The sequence below is a fragment of the Mobula birostris genome, chromosome 9 (assembly GCF_030028105.1).
Source record: "Mobula birostris isolate sMobBir1 chromosome 9, sMobBir1.hap1, whole genome shotgun sequence".
NCBI classification, from domain to species: Eukaryota; Metazoa; Chordata; class Chondrichthyes; order Myliobatiformes; family Myliobatidae; genus Mobula; species Mobula birostris.
Window position 1 is genome coordinate 8,387,681 of NC_092378.1, and position 24,958 is coordinate 8,412,638.

Sequence of the window (24,958 nt, forward strand, 5' to 3'; positions counted from 1 at the left end):
AACTTTTAGCAATGGAAGTTTACATCAATAATGACCTTGCGGTGCTGGAACAATCCAGTTGCACCCACTGATGTTTAAATTGAGATTATTTTGAAGAAAGGATGTAGACACTATTGTGTTAGCAGTTTCGCATCTGTCAGCCGACAATAGATCTTCATCCTCTCCTCAAAGATAAGAATATATTGATTCTTTCCACCATAATAATGCAAAAATCTCTTCATAAAAGGGCCAGAAACATCATGAAGGTTCCCAGCTCCGCTGCTCATGGACTGTGCGTCCCACTCCCAATAGGGATGAGGCCCTGTAACATCCATGCCAGGCCTACCAGACCCAAAATCAGTTACTTTCCCCAAGCAGTGAGGCTGATCAACACTAACCCACCCCTCCATAACCACAACCACTTCGTCACTGCCTGTCAGAGTCATCGTACGGACAGGCACTCCTCTGCCAAGTGCCAACTTATGGTCATACGATCAATCTAAGCTCTCTTATGTATTTACATTTATTGTGTTCTTTATCTTATTGTGTTTTTTTTGGGGGGCTGCATCGGATCTGGAATAACAATTATTTTGTTCTCCTTTATATTGTGTACTGGAAATGACACGAAACAAACTTGAATCTTGAATTAGAACCAGCCAAAACCAAATATCTGACTTAGTTCTCCAGGGTAGTGGATCATTGTCAGTAGCAAACCTGATCCATTTATAGTTGTGTGCTTGTGTTTATACGTACAGTACTGTGCAAAAGTACTATATATAGAGCAGAGACCGAGTTTGTGAATCTGGGGAGAGTAAAGGATGTTGAGAATAACGAGGGCGGAGCGCTGTGGGAGGGGTGTGGGGCAGGTGGCAGAGAAGGAGTGCCAGGGGCGGGGGATGGTGGGGGTACAGACACAACCAGCCTTGAGACACCAGGCAAGGTCATTTGATTCCAAACAATTGGTTTATTGATCATTACAGAATGTCTCTCTGGTGCTTCCCACTCTCTCCCTTCCCCTTTTCCCAACCATGATTCCCCTCTCCCTGCCTCCTTCCCACTCTCAGTCCACAATAGAGACCCATATCAGAATCAGGTTTACCATATGTCATGAAATCTGTTTTTTTTGTGGCAGCAGTACAGTGCAATACATAAAATTACTACAGTACGGCGTAACAGTCTTAGGCACCCTAGCTATATACTGTATGTGTGCCTGATCCTTTTGCAAAGTACTGTATGTAGTGACATTCAGTGTAGAGACAGATCCTTTACCAAATCATTCCTGTGCTGACCATCAAAAACCGACTGGCGCTCATCCTGTTTACCAGCAATTAGTCCATTGCCTTCTACACCACGCCGATTCAAGTGCTCATTTATACGTTCACCTCTGTAACTTATGTGTGATATGTGATTCTTATATACGCAGACCGTAATCGTTCCTGCAATGTTGTCACAGCTTGAGGGATTGTTTCCTGTGACTGATTGCAGACAAAGTGTTACGGTGGGTTTCGGGGATAGAATAAGGTGAATGAAAGGAGAGCGATTGTGAAGATGGTGCTGCTCTGTGGTCTTCCATCAATGAAGTAACGGCAGTGATATTTTACATCCATTCTCCTTAAGATCCACTACGAGAGAGAGAGGCGCCAGTGAATGAATAAAGCTTTATGGGGATGGAACAACTGTATAAAGTACAACTGAAATAGCATCAAGAAAACATAATAACCAGTACAGAGGAAAACGCATTATCTCTTTATGGATTTCTAGCGCAACAATGGAAGTGACTGGTGGAACTAAGTGTGTGTGTGTGTGTGTGTGTGTGTGTGTGTGTATGTGTGTGTGTGTGTGTGTGTGTGTGTGTGTGTGTGTATGTGTGTGTTGTGTATTTGTGGGTGTGTAACTGCGGGAGAGTGTGCATAGACGTATATATGTGTTTCCTGCTATTTGTACAGTTGTGAGTGTATATGGCAGTGGTCCTCAACCACCGGGTCGCAAAGCATGTGCTACCAGGCCGCGAGGAAATGATATGATTTGGCGATATGAAACGATATGAGTCAGCTGCACCTTTCCCCATTCCCTGTCACGCACTGTGGAACTTGAAATAACCTACCAAATAACACATAAAACCTAAAATAATACTAACTTATAGTAAAAGCAGGAATAATATGATAAATACACAACCTATATAAAGTAGAAATAATGTATGTACAATGTAGTTTCACTTAACAGAATCGGAAAGATTAAACCAAAAACGATTTGTAGAAAAAAATCGGCACATACACGTGTGCGCATATCATGTATGCGCACGTCACGCATGGGCGCACAGGTGCCCGTGCAAGGCTTCATGGTCATGGTAGTCTTTCTCGGGGTAAACACAAGTGTCCCGTATTTGACTGCTACTTTTGTCTCTTATTTGGGAGTGAGAAAGTTGGCAACCTTACTGGAACACCCCCCCCCCACCCCGTCGGCCAGTCCACAAGAATACTGTCAATATTAAACCAGTCCGCGGTGCCAAAACGGTTGGGGACCCCTGGTATATGGCAATGTGTGCAATGGTACGTTTCTGTGTGTTATGTTTTGTAACTTCAAAACATTCAACTAATTCAAGGGAAGGCCTGGGAGTCTGAAATGTGGGTCTAACTTTGTGTTTTACTTTAAGCGAGGCGCACGTATCACAAGGCAGGGTGATGGCGTATGCAATTCACGCATCCATACGTATAACCTGTAACAAATTATTTAAATGGCCAGGAAGGCTTAATTAACCAATTTCTATATGTTTATTCAAACATTACTTAAGTGTAAAATACACAACACTGCATATTTCTGCATGTTTGTGCACACGTGTTTCTCCATTTGCACTCTCTGCATATATGTGCTTCTCTGTGAATCTGTCCACATGCATTTCTTTTGTGTGTTCATACAGGACCGCATGTTGGGAACTGGTAATAATTAAAGGTGCACCTGCCCCCCCCAAAATTCCCATTTCAATTAATGAAGTAGGGTGTTCTAGCTGCAATGAATCTGTCCATTCAATCTCTGCGCTGAAATCTAAAGAGTTCTACTTATTCTACAATCATGATTTTGGTAAACACAATCAAATTCTGATCTTTAATAATCGAGACCTTTTTATCAAAGAAATCCCCAGCTTCACATTTATTTATTTATTGAGAAAAGGCCCTTTGAGCCGTGCTGCTCAAAAACCACCGATTTAATCTTAGCCTAATCAAGGCACAATTTACAATGACCATTAACCTACAAACCGGTATACCTTTGGATTGTGGGGGGAAACTGGAGCACCCAGAGGAAACCCACACAGTCACGGGGAGAACATACAAACTCCTTGCTGGCAGTGATAAGAATTGAACCCGGTCCTCTGTAGTTTAAGAAACAAGTGGGAAGTGAATGTGGATTTCACTGGGATGAAAACACGGTTAAAATGGCAGCAAGGCAGACAGCCACACTACCAAGTACAGAGAGAAATGAAAGTAAGCAAATAACAGATGATTGCTTAAAATTTACATCATTATATCAATCCTCCCACACAGATGAAGATGTTTGGTGGGATTCATAGACCATTTACTAGGCATAGATATCCCGCTGATCAATGTGTGTGTATGCTGTGTGTGTGCACACGCGCGTACGTGTACCTGTGCTCTTGGGTACCATGCCCAGTGGTATCAAGCTATCTGTAAAACTACAGCAGGATCTAATGGGACCTGAACAAAGGACATCTGCTACTCATTAGAAAAGCAATCTACGTATGTTCAGCTTCTAGCCAAGCGTTTTATACCCTTGTGCTCAGTGTCACAGACCAAGATATAATTTCCCTGTTTGATTTTATTGATGCAATCCATTTCTCAGGCAGAGTAACAGCTAGCCCTGTGCTGATTAACAGCCTGGAGCTAACCAAATGGCCTCAGTGTTCCTGGCCAGTCCCACCCCGGCGTTTGGCAAATGCCTGACATATGGCAATATTTGTCCCAGCATTCTTGTCAGGCTCCACCTGGATATTCACTAGCATAGACCTGAATGGGGACAGATGACCAAAAGCCAATGCAAAAGAGCAGAGGTTATTGTCAGCTCAAGTTAACAAACAGAAAGTGTGTGGTGCAAAGCTTAATCAAGGTGATCTCTGCAAAACTGGCGGGGTCTAGGTGGGAACAGGAGGCCTGATCTTTGTTAACGTGTTATCTCCATGCTGCACATGGTTTGAAAAATCTCTTTTCCAAGGCAGAGGTTGATAGAATCTTGATTAATCAGGGAATGAAAGGATACGGGGAGAAGACAGGGGATTGGGGCTGAAGGGGAATGGATCAGCCATGATGAAACGGCAGAGCAGACTCGATGGGCCTAATTCTGCCCCTATATCTTATGGTCTAAACAAATGGCACTCTTGGGGAAAGGAAAGAGAGTGGAAAATAATGGTTATTTTACATTTTACTGTTGGTTGGGGGTGACCATAGATGTTGCATCCTGGCCGTCTATGTGATAAACAAGCCAGCACAGTACATTACAGACGGCAAGCTGTTGCCCAGGTAGCAAGCTCCCCCTCTCCACACAGCTGATGAATCCAAAACAGCTGCAGAGACCAACACAGTTTGCACCATCAGCGTCACAGGAGTCCTCAGTCAGCATTGAACTCAGCGCAGGACTGCCTTAGGAGCTCCAGCTCCAGAGTGTTCACCGAGGTTTACTCCCGAAGCCTTCCCCGTGAATGGGTATAGCCGCAAGGCAGCGGAGGTTTGAGATCAGAACTTTCCTTCTCCTCGATGAGCTGCCAGCCACGGCTGAGGAGTCCCATCTGGTTTGAAGGCACCAGTAACCCAGCTTTGCTCCTTCCACCAGGTTCAGTAGCTAAGCCACACGCAAAGGCCAGGAGTTGGACTTGGTTGTCAAAGACTATTTCAGACACATGCTATTGGGACCATTTAATACGTAGTGGGAGCTTATCCCTATTACTTCGTCTGGCTATGACAACCTTAAGGAATCAATGTTACTACTTGACATTAAATAAACACATATCTTCTTACCCATTCCTGGCATTCATAGTCCGCTGTGGAATTTTCTTTCGACTGGTTGCTATCACAGGAATCATTGAACAACATTTTAAAATTAAGAGCCATTCTCCCCACCACCTTCCTCAATAGTAGACTGAGCTAGAGCCCTTATTTTCTCCATGGTTTGGTTCCTTTCTAGAGAACTGTAGGTCCCATGTCAATATTTCTTTTCATGGTCCATGACCTGCCTATTCAGTCTTTTGTGCAGTAACCACTTTTTCTCACTGTGTAGAGGAAAGCATTGACTTCCTAATATGAGAAGTGAACAAATTTTATCAAGATATTCCTTCATATGACGTAGAAATAATTTCAGCTTTGCATCTAAAGTGTGCCTTTTGATAATTCATTTTGAGAATAGGTTAAAGATTTAAAGTACATTTATTATCAAAGCAACGCGCACAGAATGCTACAGGAACTCAGCAGGTCAGGCAGCATGCATGGAGAAGAGTCAACAGTTGATGTCTCGGGCCGAGACTCTTCTTCAGGACTGGAAAGGAAATCGGGAAGTCACAGTTAGAAGGTTGGGGAGAGGAGGAAGAAGTACAAGGTGATAGGTGAGAGGTGAAACTGGGAGAGGGGGAGTGGGTGAAGTGAAGAGCTGGGAAGTTGATTGGTGAAAGAGATAAAGGGCTGGAGAAGGGGGAATCTGATAGGAGAGGATGGAAGACCATGGAAGAAAGGGAAGCGGGAGGAGCACCAGAAGGAGGGGATGACATCAAAGTATGTACATACAGAATAAAACGCTGAGATTCGCCCTCCCGCAGGCAGCCACGAAAGAAAGACCACGGAAGCCATTCGAGAAAACATCAAACACCTGATGCACAAAAAAAGACTAAATTGCTCAAATGGCAAAAAGCAAGCAGACACAGCACAGAATATCAAACATACGAAGCAGGAGTCCGGTAGTATTCAGTTCAGTGTTGTGCCACTACCGCACTGCAGGATGCAAGGCAAAACGTTCTTCACTGAAGCACCAAACCCCATTGATCGCCCCGATCAAACCGCTCAAGACAACAAATAAAGAGTAATCAGAATCCAGACTCCCTTTAGATCATGTCTTAACCACTCTCTTTAGTTAATTGAAAGGAATGATGTTGGACATCTGGGATTCCAATTTAAGCACAACACGTAAATTTTAAAGTGTGTTTGACACCACTTCCAGCATACCTTATACTTTATACTTTATTGTCGCCAAACAATTGATACTAGAACATACAATCATCACAGCGATATTTGATTCTGCGCTTCCCACTCCCTGGAGTACAAATCTATAGTAAATATTAAAAATTTAAATTATAACTCAGAAATAGAAAATAGAAAATGGAAAGTAAGGTAGTGCAAAAAAACTGAGAGGCAGGTCGGGATATTTGGAGGGTACGGCCCAGATCCGGGTCAGGATCCGTTCAGCAGTCTTATCACAGTTGGAAAGAAGCTGTTCCCAAATCTGGCCATACGAGTCTTCAAGCTCCTGAGCCTTCTCCCGTAGGGAAGAGGGACGAAAAGTGTGTTGGCTGGGTGGGTTGTGTCCTTGATTATCCTGGCAGCACTGCTCTGACAACGTGCAGTGTAAAGTGAGTCCAAGGACAGAAGATTGGTTTGTGTGATGTGCTGCGCTGTGTTCAAGATCTTCTGCAGCTTCTTCCGGTCTCGGACAGGACAACTTCCTGAGACAACATTGTGTCTCAGTGTGGCCCACGTTCATTCTCTACGGGAAATAGTTGGTAATTTCAGTTCTCAGTAAAGTAACTCTATTAATAAAATGCGCAATGGAGCCAGTCAGCATTATTATGGTCACCTTCATCGTAACTGCCTTCTCCTGGAATGCTTTACCTGTTGTGACACTAACCAGCAGCTTGTAACATGAAACATCCTCGAAAGGGTTAAAGTATGAAAAGAATCTTTACACACAGTCACAATCATGAGAAAATCTACAAACGTACATTTGCTGGAAATCCAATTCAACACACACAAAATGCTGGAGGAGCTCAGCAGGCCAGGCAGCATCTATGGAGAAGAGTAAACAGTCGATGTCTCAGGCCGAGACCTTTCTTCAAGACTGGACAGGAAGGGGAAAGAAGTCAGAGTAAGATGGTGGGGGAGGGAAGTAGTACAAGGTGGTAGGTGATACCCGGAAAGGGGAAGGGGGTGAAGTAAAGAGCTTGGAAGTCGATTAGCGAATGAGATAAAGGGCTGGAGAAGGGGGAATCTGATAGGAGAGGACAGAAGGCCCTGGAAGAAAGGGAAGGGGGAGAAGCACCAGAGGGAGGTGATGGACAGGTAAGGAGATAAGGTGACAGAAGGAGACAGGAACAGGAAATGGTGAAAGGGGGGGGGCACAATTACCAGAAATTAAAGAAATTGATGTTGAAGCCATCAGCTTGGAGACTACCTAGAAAGATGTGGGTTGTAGAGCCACCAACGTCTCTGAAGTGGCCCCGAGGGCCATTGACAATGGGCTCGAGGCCAGTCTTGCCAACCACATCCATGTCTTGTTTATTTATTTAGTGTGGAGTTGGCCCTTCTGGCCCTGTGAGCAATGCTGTCCCAGCAACCCCTGGCAAACCCAATTAACTTTAACCTAATCATGGGACAATTTACAATGACCAGTTAACCTAGCTGGTATGGCTCAGGACTGTGGGAGGACACTGGAGCACCCTGGAAAACACACGGGGGGGGCGGGGTGGAGTTTACAGAGACTCCTTACAGAACGATGCTGGATTTGATCTCCAAACTCCTGAACACCTCAGGCTGGAATAGCATCGCACTAAACACTACGTTACCATGACGCCCAAATGGAGTATTGAGAATGGATGCTCCAGTGATCTGACTGGAAGTGCCAGATGTGGAGGAGGTGAAGGAATAAGTAGCCAGCTGGTACTCAGGGAATGAAAAGAATTGGCCTCTCCCCACAGACCCAGTCCTGGAGAAAAGATGATCCTTCCAGATAAAAGGGAAATGGACAAAAAAAGAGAGAGAGCACTTATAAAAAACTTCAAAGCATTTTATTTTCTGGTGGGTTTAGCAATTTCCCCTGTTCCTGTCAAGGTCTGGTGTCAGATAAATTAGGTCAAACTCTTAACGCAGCATTTTGTATTGGGTATCCCCTTGTTAAAGTTTATACTACAAAGAAAAGCGGTAATCTGTGATTGTTCATGGTCAAACTATTCACCATATCTACTGTTCAAAGATAGCTCCCAGAAAACAAAGGGTTGATTGTTACATGTTTGAAACCTGATGCAGATTCCAAATGATGAGACAGCATCGCTTCTAATTCTTCTGTAAACTGAAATCTCTTCCCGTTGAAGAAATGAAGTAAAGCTGTCAGGCCGGGAGAATGGTATTCAGTGACCAGAGATTGAAATGTTCTGGTCAATAGAAGCCTCACGCCAGCTGGGCAGCAGACTCGGAGATAGAATGATAAAAAAAACTACACAGCATGTGAGCTCTTGGCAAGAGTAATTCTGAGATATATATATATATATATGAATAAAGATGTGCTGAGATTTGGTTACGTGCTCTGTTTGAGATTTTGTTCGTTAAACACGCCTCCACGCTCAGTGGGAACTTCGAGCAGTTTCAAACTCCTGGGAGCGTATATCTCACACAAACTCACATGGTCCCAGAACACGTTCTCCACAGTCCTGAAGGATCACGAACACCTCTACTTTCTGAGGAGGCTGAGGAGAACTGGTCTGTGCACATCAATACTCAGGACCTTCTGCAGATGTGCAGTAAAGAGCATCTTAACAAGCTGCATCACTGTGTGGTGCAGAAACTGCACTGCAGTGGACCCGAGGGCCCTACCATTAAAACTGCCCAGTGAAACACCAGCATCAGCCAACCCACCGTCAGGCACATGTATACAGAAATATCATGAAGGATCTCACCCACTCTTGTCCCTCTCCCATCAGGGAGGAGGCTACACAGCATCCACGCCAGGACCACCAGACTCAAAAACAGTTACTTCCCCCAAACTGTCTGGCTGATCAACACCTCCACCCACTAACCCACCAAAACCAGCACTCCATACACATCATTAGTATCACTTTATGTCCATACAATCAGTCTATGTATATAATAATTACTTGTGTGTTGAAAAACACAAGAAGATCTGCAGATACTGGAAATCCTAAGGGACACACATAAAATGTTGGAAGAACTCAGCAGGTCAGGCAGCATCTGTGGAAAAGAGTAAACAGTCGACATTTCAGGCCGAGACCCTTGTGCTTTATTATAGGATTGCTTTTATATTTATATTTATTGTGTTCCTCATGCTTCCTGTGTCTTTTAATGCTGCATCGGATCCGGAGTGACAATTATTTTGTTCTCTTTTACTCTCCTGTAATGAAGAATGACAAACTTCAATCCTGAATCTTTTCCTCAGACATCCAAATGCTGCACTGCTGCATGCAGGACAGTGGTGAATTTGTTCATCAACGTCTGTTCTCGTTGAGAGGTAGCTCCCAGGATATAGGACGTGGCTCTTGTTTTTCCAGATTTTTTTCCCATTACGGCACTGGCATTTAGGGCAGCAGTGAAGGTCCTCCATCTCTGGTGGTGTTCAGAGCTTCCTTCATCATGTCAGTAGCGTCCTCTCAATCTCCACTACTGTCAGTCATACAAGTTGCAGGTAGAGACTCAGGAATACCATCACACTCAGCTGTAGAAGGAATCTTCATTGCAGTTTCCGTAACAATATCTTTTGACCAGTCAGGGATGTTAGCCCTGAGCTGAACCCCTGAACCTGGAGGACAGGTGGATCACTCCTAGTCTGGTCTCTACCCTTGGACTTGTTTGGCATGGGTGACCTTACCAAAGCATGAAGCCCTGACTCCAGCCAACATAGCTCTCTGGGTCATTGAGACATGCAAGCTTCCAAACCCAATGACAAGGCTGTAGTCCTCTCAGGGGTGTTTTTCAAGAGTTTCTCTCAATTAAATACTTTCCCAATCCATCTGCCCCTACCCTTGTCTAAGGCCACGGTAAAGGTATAGGAGCTATGGTCATTGTCTCCAAAATACTCTCCTACAGAGAGATCTGTCACCTGACCAGGTTTGTTTCCTAGTACGTGATCCAGGAGAATTAATTAGTTATGGGCCTTAAAGCAGAAGGTAACCCTTGGGTTCTGGGCAGTGCTGATGTGGAAAATGTCTGCCGACACGGTCTGTGTGTGCGTTTCTGCTTCTCAGCTATATGACATTATGCTCTCCCCTAGTGCAATGTTCCTAAAGCAGATGTATTTGGAATATACGGAAGTGCTTTCTGTTCTGTTGTGGAGAAGGTCTGTGTTGTTGCGGGAAGGCCTTATGAGAAATTGGCAATGCTGCCAAATCCCACACCCAAAAAGCTTCATACCTAGATGAATTAATTCCTCACACAGTACCTGGGTCACCCGTCTGATGCTGCAGTGAGCACCAAATCAGGAACTAGGACAGACATCTGCTTAGTGAGATCCCATAGTGAGGAAGCGAAGAGTCAAGGTGACCTTGACCTCCTAGAAGAGAGCAGTCCAGATATGAGCTCCAGCCAGCAATCTTTCCACAACATTTCATAAACCTTGGTGATGTCAGCTTGAGAAAATCTAAGCCTGGTTTGTCACTTTTTGTCAGAGAAATCAAGCCGATGTGGTGTTTGTAGAATGTTGTGGCAGGAGGTTCTTCACTGAAGGGCACATCTTTTTTTTTAGATTATGAGGACACTCAGTCCTCGTTTATTGTCATTTAGAAATGCATGCATTAAAAAATGATACAATGTTCCTCCAGTATGATATCACAGAAACACAAGACAGACCAAGACTAAAACTGACAAAAAGCACATAATTATAACATACAGTTACAACAGTGCAAAGCAATACCGTAATTTGATAAGAGCAGACCATGGGCACGGTAAAAAAAAGTCTCAAAGTCCCGATAGCCCCAACATCTCATGCAGATGGTAGAAGGAAGAAACTCTCCCTGCCATGAGCTTCCAGCGCCGCAAACTTGCCAATGCAGCACCCTGGAAGCACCCGACCACAGTCCGACTCTGAGCCTGTCCGAAAACTTCGCGCCTCCGACCAGCCCTCTGACACCAAGCACTGAGCACCACCTCTGCCAAGCGCTTCGACCCCGGCCGCTAAGCAACAGGCAAAGCCGAGGATTTGGGGCCTTCCCCTCCGGAGATTTTGGATCACACAGTAGCGGCGGCAGTGAAACAGGCATTTCAGAAGTTTCACCAGATGTTCCTCCGTGCTCCCACGTCTGCCTCCATCAAATCAGAATTGTGCATGGCATCCTACTTGACAGATTACAGATATTCATCACCGGAGAGGCCGCGTCGCCATCTTCTCCTCCCGCTATTTTTGCCTCCTTTTTGAGATACAAGAGGTCTGCCATTGCCACAATGACACTTTGAAGACACGTATGAAGTGAGAAACACAGCAACTGAGAATGGAGAAAACAGGTAAGAAAGAGGCAGTGCTGGAACTTCTGAAAAACATTAGGATAGGTAAGTCTAAACCCCAGATTACTACAAGATGCAAAAGAAGAAATCTCTGTTAGTTGTGGAAGCATTCTGTAGACTTCAGAAAGTGTTTGGAGACACTGCAGTCAATTCTGAACCTGCCCAGTCAGATCTGTAGAGGTCCGTGGAGTGTCTCTTGAAGGACCAGGAGTCATATCAAAGTAGAACAATGTACTCTTCAATGGTTCTTCAACGAAGATGGTAGCTTGCACCCATAAGCTTCAGTTTAAGGATATGAATGGGTGATTCACAAATTACTGATTCTTCTATGGATTTATTGAGTATGCCCACAAGAAAATGAATCTCAGAGTTGTATATGGTGACAGATATGTAATTTGGTAGTATATTTACTTTGAACTTTGAACTATTCTGACACCAGATAAACATCAGACACGCTAATGAATAGCACATGAGACGTGATACCCAATTTCCTGATGAACGCAACTTCACCCAGACCAGTTAGCACATGACAGACAGGTACTACATGATCCAAGTTCCATACAGTATAATGTTACTGTGCAAGTAAATATACATAATTGCAAGTTACAGCAGCAGATTAAATCACAATACAATATTTAAACATTGTCAGATAGTTTCAGTTACTTTCCAACAGAAATATAAGGCAAAGTTCCAAAGTTCTTATGGTATTTTTCTGAAGAGTTTTATCATCTGGGCCTCCCGATTAGATTTCTTGGTAACCCCCTCCCGCCCCACCCCTTGCTGCCGAAGGCACTGACTCCTGTCTGTGTTATTCAAGGGTGCTGCCTAGCACCTGTGGCCTCACCCAAGTGATGTGGTGGCAAGATTACAGCAGGCCCTGGTCCTCCTCCCACTCAACATCCACATCTGAATGTTTGCCGACAGGTTCACTGGATGGTCTGAAGGATTGTTCCCCTTGATCTCAGCCACCGTTGTCAAGTGGAAAGCATTTGTACAGCAACACGGGAGTGTGTGATAGTCAATGAGGTACATTTGAAGTGTTGTCACCATTAGAATATAGAAATGGAGCTGCCAGTTCCACAAACAACAACTTGATAATTTCCAAATTATACTGAAGATTTGTTCACATGCAACATAGAACACTGCAGCACAGTACAGGCCCTTCGGTCCACGATGTCCTGCTAACTTTTTAACCTACTCTAAAATCAAGCTAACTCTTTCCTTCTACTCAGCCCTCCATTTTGTGATCCATGTGCCTATCTAAGAGTCTCTTAAATGGCCCTAATGTATCTGCCTCTACTATCCCACCCCTGGCAGGGTAAAGAGCTTCTCTCTGACAACGCAGTTATGCTTTCCAACAATCACGTTAAAGTTATGCCCCCTTGCATTAGTAATTTCTACCCTAGGTGGGAAAAAGTCCCTGGCCATCCAATCTATCTATGCCTCTTATCATCTTGTACACCTCTATCAAGTCACCTCTCATCCTCCATTGCTCCCAAGACAAAAGCCTTCGCTCACTTGAAGAAAGTGATTTTGTATTATTTAAAATCAGCTGAACCTGGGGTAGGCCAATTTTGCACACACTTACTGTGCTAGGATACCTGTCATTTGCCCCCTCAATTTCCTGGGTTCAATCCTGGCCCTGTGTGCCATCTGTACTGTATAGAATTTGCACGTTCTCCCTTTGATTCAGGGTGGCACGGTAGCGTAGTGGTGCGCACAACGCCTTGCGGTACCAGCAACCTGGGTTCAATTCCTGCCACTGATACATTCTCCTCGTGACTGCATGGCTTTCCTCACACAGTCCAAAGAAATACCGGTTGGTCTTCTGGAATAGAAGTGACAACCTCTCACTTTTCCACATTAATCTCATCTGCTCTGCGTTTGACTGCTCACCCAACCTGTCCGAGCAACACTGCAGCCTCTTCACGTGACGCCCACCTGCGCGTGATGCCCACCCACCTCACGCCCACGTGCACGTGATGCCCACCCACCTCACAGCCCACATGCACGTGACGCCCACCCACCTCCACAGCCCACGTGTGCGTGACGCTCACCCACCTCGCAGCCCACATGCGCGTGATGCCCACCCACCTCACAGCCCATGTGCACGTGACGCTCACCTCACAACCCACATGCGCGTGACTCCCACCTCGTAGCCCACATGCACGTGACGCCCACTCACCTCGCAGCCCAGATGCGCGTGACGCCCACTCACCTCGCAGCCCAGATGCGCGTGACGCCCACCTCACAACCCACATGCGCGTGACGCCCACTCACCTCGCAGCCCAGATGCGCGTGACGCCCACTCACCTCGCAGCCCAGATGCGCGTGACGCCCACCTCACAACCCACATGCGCGTGACGCCCACTCACCTCGCAGCCCACATGTGCATGATGCCCACCCGCCTCGCAGCTCTGTCGTCTGCTGTAACTAAAGCTCTTCTAAAGATGAGCTTTATTTGTCACACGCGCATCGAAACATACAGTGAAATACATGGCTTTGCGTCAACAACCAACACCGTCCGAGGATTGTGCTGGAGGCAGCCTGCGAATGTTGCTGCGCTTCCGGTGCCCAGAGCATGCCCACAACTCACTAACCCTACACGTTTGGACTGTGGTCGGAAACCGGAGCACCCCAGAGGAAAGCCACACAGTCACAGGGAAAGCGTACCGGACAGCAGTGGGAATTAAACCCCGAATGGTGGTGGCTGGCACTGTAAAGCATTACATTAGCCACTACATTTGTCCTGACGAAGGGTCTCAGCCCGAAACGTCGACTGTACCTCTTCCTAGAGATGCTGCCTGGCCTGCTGCATTCACCAGCAACTTTGATGTGTGTTTGCTTGAATTTCCAGCATCTGCAGATTTCCTCCTGTTTACATTAGCCACTATGCTACCATGCGGGTGTTACATTTAGTTCCCTCATTCAATCAACTGTAAATAGCCGAGGCTCAGGATATTCTTAATCAAAACCCACACGTCATTGCCTACCACCCAGACTCTGTCTCTCAACAAATTCTCAAGCCGTACCAATACATTCTCATGCCTCCTGATCCCATGTGCTTTAATTTTGCATATTCACTCCAAGTTCAAGTTTATTGTCATCCAACTATACACACATAGACAGCTAAACGGAATATCGTTCCTCTGCTGCTAAGGTGCAAAACACGGTACATATAGTTACGATCCAGCTATATGTGTAAGATTTCTTATGTCAGACCTCATCAAAATATTTCCAATCCTCCTAATTCTTCACTCCACGAGTTACATCTTTAGAAATCTCCAGTAGATTTTATCAACATTGTTCCCCTTTTGTAAACCTGCATCGAGTTTGTCCAATCCCATTAATGCATTCCCAGCAACACACATCAAAGTTGCCGGTGAACGCAGCAGGCCAAGCAGCATCTCTAGGAAGAGGTACAGTCAACGTTTCGGGCTGAGACCCTTCGTCAGGACTAACTGAAAGAAGAGCTAGTAAGAGATTTGAAAGTGGGAGGGGGAGGGGGAGATCCAAAATGATAGGAGAAATGATAAGAGCTGGCTCCATCCCTCCCCCTCCTGCCTTCTCCTGTCATTTTGGATCTCCCCCTCCCCCTCCCACTTTCAAATCTCTTACTAGCTCTTCTTTCAGTTAGTCCTGACGAAGGGTCTCGGCCCGAATCGGCGACTGTACCTCTTCCTAGAGATGCTGCCTGGCCTGCTGTGTTCACCGGCAACTTTGATGTGTGTTGCTTGAATTTCCAGCATCTGCAGAATTCCTCGTGAATGCATTCCTAGCGTAGTGTTGTTGCAATTCTTCTCACTGGATAGAGACATACTGTCCTGGAATTCACAGTTTTTTTTCTTTCCTCTTTAAGGATAATCAACATACATTTGCCAACCTCCAGTCTGTAGAAACTGAAACATTTTTGGAAGCTGACCCCCAACACATCCATCCTTTCTCAACTACTTCCTTTACTAACCTGAGATGTAGATTACACCGGGCAACACATTTTTTCGAAAGTATTCCTTCTTCAGAATTATTTTTTGTTTATGATATATCATTTGAAGCTGAACACAAATGTAATTTCAGACTACTTGTATCACATAGGAATTTGGAGAAACAAGGAATTAACTTTTATTGAATATAATGCATTTAATTACACAATGGCGCTGACACCTTGTAATCATTCAACTAAGCTTAAAATGTTTTGTTGATAGTTTTCATTTGTACTCAGTGTCTGACATTTCTCACTTAAGTGTCCAACAATAATCAGCCGGCAGTGATGGATGCCAGTGCCCTGATACCGTACCTCCATGTTTGCAACGTCCTGGTGAAACCTTTCACCACGCTCATCACTGACAGTAACAAGATTTGCAGGGAAGAAGTGACATGTTGCGCTTCATGGTTTTGTATGCTTGAAGCATGTTGTCAACCAGCTGCACGTAGTCTGGTGCTCGATAGTTGCTAAGAAATTTTTCAACAACATCCTTGAATACCTCCCATGTGATTCTCTCCAGTCCCACTAGAAGTTCTTCTAATTGCCTCATTGATGACCTGTTTGATTTGTGGACCAACAAAATTGCCTTCCTTAATCTTGGCATCAGTTATTCAGACTTGAATTATGAAATGATATAAAAACATAGATGCTTTCAAAAAATGGTGTGTGATAGGGAAAATTCATGGTGATTTTCATAACCACCAGCCCCAAGATCCATAAGATGCACCCAAAAGTACTCAGGAAGCAAAATCTTTGTTTTCTAGTGTTATTGGACCCTGGGAATTTTGTTAGTTTTAGCCCCAATGATTTCCCTAGCAATGTTTCTTTACAATGCTGTTTTCCATCAGTTACTTCCTCTCTCTCTAGACCCTTGGTTACCAACATTACTGGGAGGTTCTATGTACCCTCCAGTCCTTAGGAAGAACCTAAGTATATGCAAATATCCTGGATGCCATGGTTAAAACAGACGTACATCCCAGTCCTGTCGAACCCATTGACATGACTGACAGGCTTAGTGCTTCACAGTGTATAACGACAGCAGTTACCCTGAGAAGGTGCCTTGATGCCACTTAACAAAAACTTTGGTACAACGAGAGGTCTGTTTTCTGAGGATACTGAAGTTGGCAAAGGATTCAAAAACCTGTGATCTCGATGGAAGAAAATTATGCAGAAGCTTAGCACAAAATGTATAATGGGAAACTAAATCTCCTATAATGGAAATAGAAGAGGTATTGTTCAGATAAGTATGGCAGGCAAACAAAGAGAAGCCATTTCTATAATTCCACTCTAGCAGTTATGTACTTTTAACTGAACTAGCCAAGCAAGTCCAACATTAAGAAATTATCATTGTAATATATCTTAACATAATGGCCTGTGCAAGATGAAAGTGTAGCTTCTCAATCATGTTTTGAATGTCCTTCTGAAGCACTTTAATTATGCCATAGCAGGACAAGGTAAATTATTGAGGCCGTGCAACTTAATTTCCTGCTCAATCTACTGTAAGGTTTAAATTGCAGGGGTTGTTCCTATACAGAGTGTCATGGACCACCAAGTCCAATGCATTCTCAGTGGGAGCTGAGACAGACCTCACCTCCTGGTTAGTTAACAATTGCTAAGTAACACACCCCCAATGTTATTTCATCAACTTAATTGCCTTCAAGAAGAACAGGAGCAGAACAATAAGGAGCAAAGTCCTCTGTTTTCATGGAACAGGTTTTTTTAAAACTAAATTACGTCTGATTATTTGTCCAAGTATTATTCAAGAGTTTACAATGAAGTAATCAACAAAGTGCCGCACAATATTGTTGCAGAATGAAAAAGGCAAGGCTTCTTTTTAACAGGAAAAACCCACTCCAAACATACTATAAAAATTAATTTTCCCTGTAATCCTTGCTGACAAATGTTCATAGTATTCCCTTTTAGCAGATGGACAACTCAGCATTAGTATTATGTATTAGGAAGTTTTCTCTTTTAATCTGAAATTTTTGCTCTTTGTTAATCTTTCTCGCTTTCAATTTTGTTGCTGAAAGGCATTTATCGAACTGGGTGCTACGGTAGCATAGAGGTCAGTGTGATGCTATTACAGCTCAGGGCGTTCCAGAGTTCAGAGTTCAATTCCAGCAAGGAGTTTCTGCACATCATCCCAGTGTTATGTGTGGGTTTTCTCCAGGTGCTCTGGTCTCCTCCCACAAACCGAAGATGTACCAGGTAGGTTAATTGGTCACTGTAAGTTGTCCTGTGATTAGCTGGGGGCCAATTGGGGTTGTGAGATTGCTGGGGCAGCATGGCTCGAAGTGCCAGAAGGGCCTTCTCCGCACTGCACCACTAAGTAAATAGGTAAAGTTTTCGAGCGCTTGCAATAGCCTCCTAGTACCATGCCCTTGCGCTACTGTTGGATTGTAGTGAAAAGCAGGAGCTCCAGGCTTCATTCACCTAGTGTAATGCACTTCTAGCGATGGAATAGCCATACTCTTCCTTCGTAGCAGTATATCAGCAAGGGAGATGAGGCTGAGTACAGGGCTACGGTAGGAAACTTTGTCACATGGTGTGAGCAGAATTATCTGCAGCTTAATGTGAAAAAGACTAAGGAGCTGGAGGTATACCTGAGGAGAACTAAGGTACCGGTGACCCCTGTTTCCATCCAGGGGGTCAGTGTGGACATGGTGGAGGGTCACAAATACCTGGGGATACGAATTGACAATAAACTGGACTGGTCAAAGAACACTGAGGCTGTCTACAAGAAGGGTCAGAGCCGTCTGTATTATTATTTAACATCTGCCGGACGATGCTGAGGATGTTCTACGAGTCTGTGGTGGCCAGTGCTATCTTGTTTGCTGTTGTGTGCTGGGGCAGCAGACACCAACAGAATCAACAAACTCATTCGTAAGGCCAGTGATGTTGTGGGGATGGAACTGGACTCTCTGACGGTGGTGTCTGAAAAGAGGATGCTGTCCAAGTTGCATGCCATCTTGGTCAATATCTCCCATCCACTACATAATGTATTGGGTGGGCACAGGAGTACATTCAGCCAGAGACTCATTCCACCAAGGTGCAATACAGAGCGTCATAGGAAGTCATTCCTGCCTGTGGCCATCAAACTTTACAACTCCTCCCTTGGAGGGTCAGACATCCTGAGCCAATAGGCTGGTCCTGGACTTATTTCCTGGCATAATTTACATATTACTATTTAATTATTTATGGTGCAACTGTAACAAAAACCAATTTCCCCCGGGAACAATAACGTATGACTATGACTATGACCATGATTCTCAGAGACACAAGGGACAGCAGATACTGGAATCTGGAGACTGCAGATGCTGGAGGGGCTCTGCAGGTCAGGCAGCATCTGTGGAGGGATATAGACAGCCAGGGCCCTTTGCGAGGGGAGTGGGTGGAGCAAGTGACTGGTGAGTCTGTGTGAGGAGAGTTGATAGGCAGATGGAGGGAAGGGTGGAAGGATAAACTGCTTCCTTCATGTCCATAAGGACAATTTAGTTGTTGAGATTTAGTGCAGAGTGGGCTCTTCCGGCCTTTTGAGCCGTGCTGCGCAGCAACCCACCAATTAACCCTCGCCTAATCACAGGACAACTTACAATGGCCAATTGACCTATCAACTGGTGCATCTTTGGACTGTGGGAGGAAACCAGAGCACCCAGAGGAAACCCACGCGATCACGGGGAGAATGTACAAACTCCTTACAGGCAGGAGTGGGAACTGAACCCAGGTTCCCGGTACCGTAGAGCGTTGTGCTAACCACCATGCCACTGCACCACCCCAAGTTCCAGATGAAGAGAAAAGAGTGAATAGTGAGAACCTTTTCCCCAAATCAAGGGCATTTAGGGGTGGAACGAGTTCTGCCTCACTGGTTTCACAGGCTGCCCTGTGACTTCAACAATATCGGAGGTGGGTTTTTGCTCATTGTTGGGTCAGTGCAAGGGGAACCAGCAGGTGACAGAACAACTGAAAGAAAACCCATGGCCAGGGAAATGCACCAGGCATTCTCCTATCCAAAGCTACTGTGGTGGGATTGATAACTGGGTACAGAGTTAGACACTATGCAGACAGGACAAAGATTGGCAGTGTCATTGATAGTGTGGAAAGTGGTCTTAAGCTGCAGAGAGATCTCAATTTGTTCATGAAGTGGGCTGAAAAAATGGCAGCTGGAGTTAAATCCAGACAGATATGAGGTGGAACATTTTTGGATGTACTATTGAGGCCAGTGGGTGGAGGGCTGAGGATACATCTCTACCAAAGGAGGTGTAAGGCACTCCTTCCTTCTGCTAGCCCATCAGTCTCCTTTGGGAAAAGTGTAACTCCTACTTTCCTACTTAGCCCCCAATCAAGGTCACATAAAGCCATGGGAGCTGGTGGTGGATGGTCGTATGAGCGGCTGGTGCATATCACAAGTCCTGGTTATGCAGCCGCTGACGCCAGGCAGACAATCTCTGAAGAGTATTCATAATGGTAGGGGTCACCCATCTTGTAAAAACACTGCCCAGATGAAGGCAATGGCAAACCACTTCTGTAGAAAAATTTGCCAAGAACAATCATGGTCATGGAGAGACCCTGATCGCCCATGTTATACAACATGGCACGTGATGAACACATGAATGAGCCAGGACATACAGCATGAATGATAGTGTCCTGGGGATTATTGAGGAACAGATGGAACTTGGAGTAAAAGTCAATAGATCTTTGAAGATGGCAAAATAGATAAATAATATGGTTAGGAAGGCATATTAGACACTAACTTTTATTAGGGTAATGAATACAGACTTTGGGAGGCTATGGTCCCAACTTTATAAAACCTTCATCAGACCACAGTTAGACTATTGCTTGCAGTTAAGGTCACACACTACAGGAAAGATGCAATGGCGCTGGAGAGAGTGCACCAGGATATCTCTTGGAATGGAGCAGCTTCATTTTGACTGCAGAAGCTAGGTCTGCCTTTACTGGACTGGCTGAGGCCAATTGGGGATATAATTGTGGTATATAAAATTATGAAGGTTACAGATAGGATAATCTGCAGGAAGCCTTTCCCCATATCAGAGGACAAAAATTGAGGGTAAAATGGAAGAGATTTGGTTGGGGATTGAGGGAGATCTTCATTCAGAGCCTATAAATGTGTGGAATGCACTGTCAAAGAGAGTAGTTGAAGTTGGGTCAGTGACAACATTTAAGATACCCCTTGGATCTCTTTGGATTAGAAGACTATGGACCAAGTGCTGGGAGACGGGATTAAAGAAATGGATGCCACTGGTCAACGTGGACGGTTTGGGTAGAAGAGCCTTTTTTCATGCTGTATCATTCTGTTACACCATGGCTGCCACCAACCCAAGGCCTGTAGTAATAGAAGGCAGTGACGGAGAGGGGTGGGGATGTCCTAGGGTTCATTTTACAGCTGGAGATGATGGAGAAAGGTAACCTCAGGCTGGTGAACTGATATGCTCAATGCTGTCTCCTTCCCCCCACCATTCCTGCTTATCTGTGGGTTTTGAGCAAGGAGGATGGGTTGGGGGTTAAACAGCCCCCTTCCCAACCCACCATACCACTTTGTAACGTTCACCAACAGTTCTGCAGTCTCGAAACAAACTACACTGAAAAACTATCAAATAGATATGAAAGCAATAGTTATCTTTCTCTGGAATGTTGGCCAACATCAATTACATTCCAAAGGGCTACACAAAGATACCACAGCAAAAGCGGAGGAAAATACACTTTCCATCTGCTTTTCTCATTATTTTAAGCAATTTTCATATATATGAAGCATTCTACCCAATAACTGAAAGAGTATGCACATAAAAGCTCTGAAAATGTAGTGAAGACATCTTTTAATCTAAATTTCTTTATTGTGAGGCCATAGACCAGAAGACATAGCAGCAGAATTTGACCTCTCACCCTATCAAGCACCATCCCATCATGGCTGATTTATTATCCCTCTCAAACATATTCCCTGCCTTCGCTCCATAACCTTTGATACCCTTACTAATCAAGGACCTATCAACCTCCACTTTAAATATACCCTTTGATTTGACCTTCATGGCCAGCTGTGGCAGTGAATTCCACAGATTCAATACCCTCTAGCTGAAGAAATTCCTCCTCAAGTCTGTTCTGAAGGGACATCCTTGTATTCTGAGACTGTACCCTCTGGTCTTAGACTCCCCTACTACAGGAAACACCTGCCCCATGTCATTACCTTTGCAATCATTAGAAAATGTGTAGGTTAACCTGTCAATTCACCAATTCTCATTTTCCTCATTCAGTGAGAAAAATTAAGAACGAGCAGCTTTTAATTTGGCTTTTCACCTTTAGAAAAGATTATGAATACCTGTGAGGGGAGGAAAGAACGTATTGCAGGAGTTAGACAGGGGAATGAAAGTTTGGTCAGAGTGAGCTTCTTTGACTTTTTGAAGGCAGGGGAGGAGATGAGACGCTTGAGAGGTTTAGGGAGGGAATTCCACAGGTGCAGAAAAGCACTCGGCTCTTGCTGGAGCTTTCTGGAAGCAACCATGCAAAGACATCAAGGCTCGGAGAGCAGGGTCACCCCATTCCACATCATCAATCAAGCTTATGACAGCCTTGAGAACCAGCAGTTATCTCCAAAGAATACTAACACATCTCACCTAGCAGATGTTCCATCTGAACAGATTATGGTCACTGGGTATTTCAGGGTAATTGTTCTTTTAGCAAAACTAATTTTGAGGTGAGTAACTAAAAATGATTAAGGTTTAAGAAAATGATTAGTTTTGTCACACGTTCATCGAAACATATCACGAAATGCGTTGTTTGTGTCGAACCAAATCAGTGAGGATCATGCTGGGCAGCCTGCAAGTGTCACCACAGGGCACTTGTGATTAGATTGGGGTTAACTGAGGTTGTGAGGTTGTTTGGATAGCATGGCACGAAGGGCCAGAAGGGCAAGTGTTACCAACATAGTATGACCACAAGTTACTAACCCTAACCTGAAGGTCATTGGACTGTGAGCGGAAACCCACGCCGTCATGGGAAGAATGTACAAATTTGTTACAGACAGCGGTGGGAATTGAACCTGGGTCACTGGTGCTGTAAAGCGATGTGCTAACCACTATGCTACTGCGCTACCATAGTTAGGAGAACGCTTTACAGTACAGGCAACCTGGATTCAATTCCCAGCACTGCGTATAAGAAGTTTGTATGTTCTCCCCGTGACCACATGGATATCCTGCATGGTAAAAAAGACGTACCCATTGGTAGGTTAATTGGTCATTGTAAGTTGTCCTGTGGTTAGGCTAGGGTTAAATTGGGGGATTGCTGGGAGCATGGTTCGAAAGGGCAGAAGGGCCTGTTCCACACTGGACCTCGATAAATAATTTCCAACCAATTTATAAGCAGAGGACAGCAACTGAATGCCTGGCTCAGTAGATTTGATGGTATCACATGTCAACAAGAGACCAACCAATTCTTCTTTGAATCATTCCTTGGGATATTTTCCATTCTTCGCAGCCAGCCACGTTTTCAATCCAACTTTGCATCTGAAAGGTATTCCTTATTGTCCTTCAGTAATTACTACATTTGTTTGTCCACATTGATGGGCTCGACTGCATGAGGATGGTAATTTCCATTGCCGTCACCCCCACCTGAAGGATCAAGGAGATATTTATGACGAACTAGTATCTTTGTGCCGGTGCTCCTGATGCAGTCTCCTCTACATTAGATGGACCCATCGTAAATTGGGGGATCACTTCGTCAAGTGTCTCCGCTCCGTCTGCCAAAAGTGGAACTTCCCGGTGGCCAGACATTTTAATTCCAATTCCCATTCTTGTTCCAACATGTTGGTCCACGGCCTCCTCTTGTCCAAGATAAAACCACCTCAGCGTGGAATAGTGACCCTTTATAATCCATTGGAGGGCAGCCTTACAACCTGATGGCATGAATATCAATTTCTCTTTCTGGTAAAAGACAATCCCTCCCACTCCTCTTCTTCTATTCCCCACTCTGGCCTCTTACTTCTTCTCAGCTGCCTACCACCTTCCCCTGGATCCCCTCCTCCACCCCCTTTCTCCTATGGTCTACTTTCCTGTCTGATCAGATTCTTTCTTCTCCAGCACTTTATCTTTCCAACCCACCTGGCTTCACGTGCTATGCTCCTTCTCCTCCCCTTGCCTCTTTATTCTGGCATCTACCCCCTTCCTCTTCAACCCTGAAGAAGGGTCTCAGCAGGAAACGACAATTCACATCAAAGTTGCTGGTGAACGCAGCAGGCCAGGCAGCATCTCTAGGAAGAGGTACAGTCGACGTTTCAGGCCGAGACCCTTCGTCAGGACTAAGTGAAGGAAGGGCTAGTGAGAAATTTGAAAGTGGGAGGGGGAGGGGGAGATCCAAAATGATAAGAGAAGACAGGAGGGGGAGGAATGGAGCCAAGAGCTGGACAGGTGATTGGCAAAAGAGATATGAGAGGATCATGGGACAGGAGGCCCAGGGAGAAGGAAAGGTGGGGGGAACCCAGAGGATGGGCAAGGGGTACAGTCAGAGGGACAGAGGGAGAAAAAGGAGAGAGAGAAGAGAAAGAATGTGTGTATATAAATAAATAACGGATGGGGTACGAGGGGAGGTGGGGCATTAGCGGAAGTTAGAGAAGTCAATGTTCTGCCATCAGGTTGGAGGCTACCCAGACAGAATATAAGGTGTTGTTCCTCCAACCTGAGTGTGACTTCATCTTTACAGTAGAGGAGGCCGTGGATAGACACATCAGAATGGGAATGGGATGTAGAATTAAAATGTGTGGCCACTGGGAGATCCTGCTTTCTCTGGCAGACAGAGCGTAGATGTTCAGCAAAGCGGTCTCCCAGTCTGCGTCGGGTCTCGCCAATATGTAGAAGGCCACATCAGGAGCACCGGATGCAGTATATCACCCCAGCCGACTCACAGGTGAAGTGTTGCCTCACCTGGAAGGACTGTCTAGGGCCCTGAATGGTGGTAAGGGAGAGGGCCCTGAATGGTGGTAAGGGAGGAAGTGTAAGGGCATGTGTAGCACTTGTTCCTCTTACAAGGATAAGTGCCAGGAGGGAGATCAGTGGGGAGGGATGGGGGGGACAAATGGACAAGGGAGTTGCGTTGGGAGCGATCCCTGCAGAAAGGGATCTTCCGCTAACTTCTAACTTCCGCTAATGCCCCACCTCCCCCTCGTACCCCATCCGTTATTTATTTATATACACACATTCTTTCTCTCTCTCTCCTTTTTCTCCCTCTGTCCCTCTCACTGTACCCCTTGCCCATCCTCTGGGTTTTTCCCCCCCTCCCCCTTTTCCTTCTCCCTGGGCCTCTTGTCCTATGATCCTCTCATATCCCTTTTGCCAATCACCTGTTCAGCTCTTGGCTCCATCCCTCCCCCTCCTGTCTTCTCCTATCATTTTGGATCTCCCCTTCCCCCTCCCACTTTCAAATCTCTTACTAGCTCTTCTTTCAGTTAGTCCTGACGAAGGGTCTCGGCCCGAAACGTCGACTGCACCTCTTCCTACAGATGCTG

At 45.2% G+C, this 24,958-nt stretch overlaps 1 protein-coding gene across 2 annotated transcripts in view; it reads left to right on the forward strand.

Moving 5' to 3' along the window:
• LOC140202523 (leucine-rich repeat-containing G-protein coupled receptor 5-like) overlaps positions 1-24,958 on the forward strand; it is a 174,122-nt gene that overhangs the window by 87,667 nt on the left and 61,497 nt on the right. Inside the window, exon 1 of one of the 2 annotated variants that reach the window (XM_072267470.1) lies at positions 12,450-12,497. The exons of the other annotated variant lie outside the window; for it this stretch is intronic. Coding sequence (XP_072123571.1) covers positions 12,493-12,497 — 5 coding nt within the window. The 5' untranslated portion in view covers positions 12,450-12,492. Of the gene's footprint in view, positions 1-12,449; positions 12,498-24,958 lie in introns of those variants that run through there. 2 annotated transcript variants of the gene reach the window in all.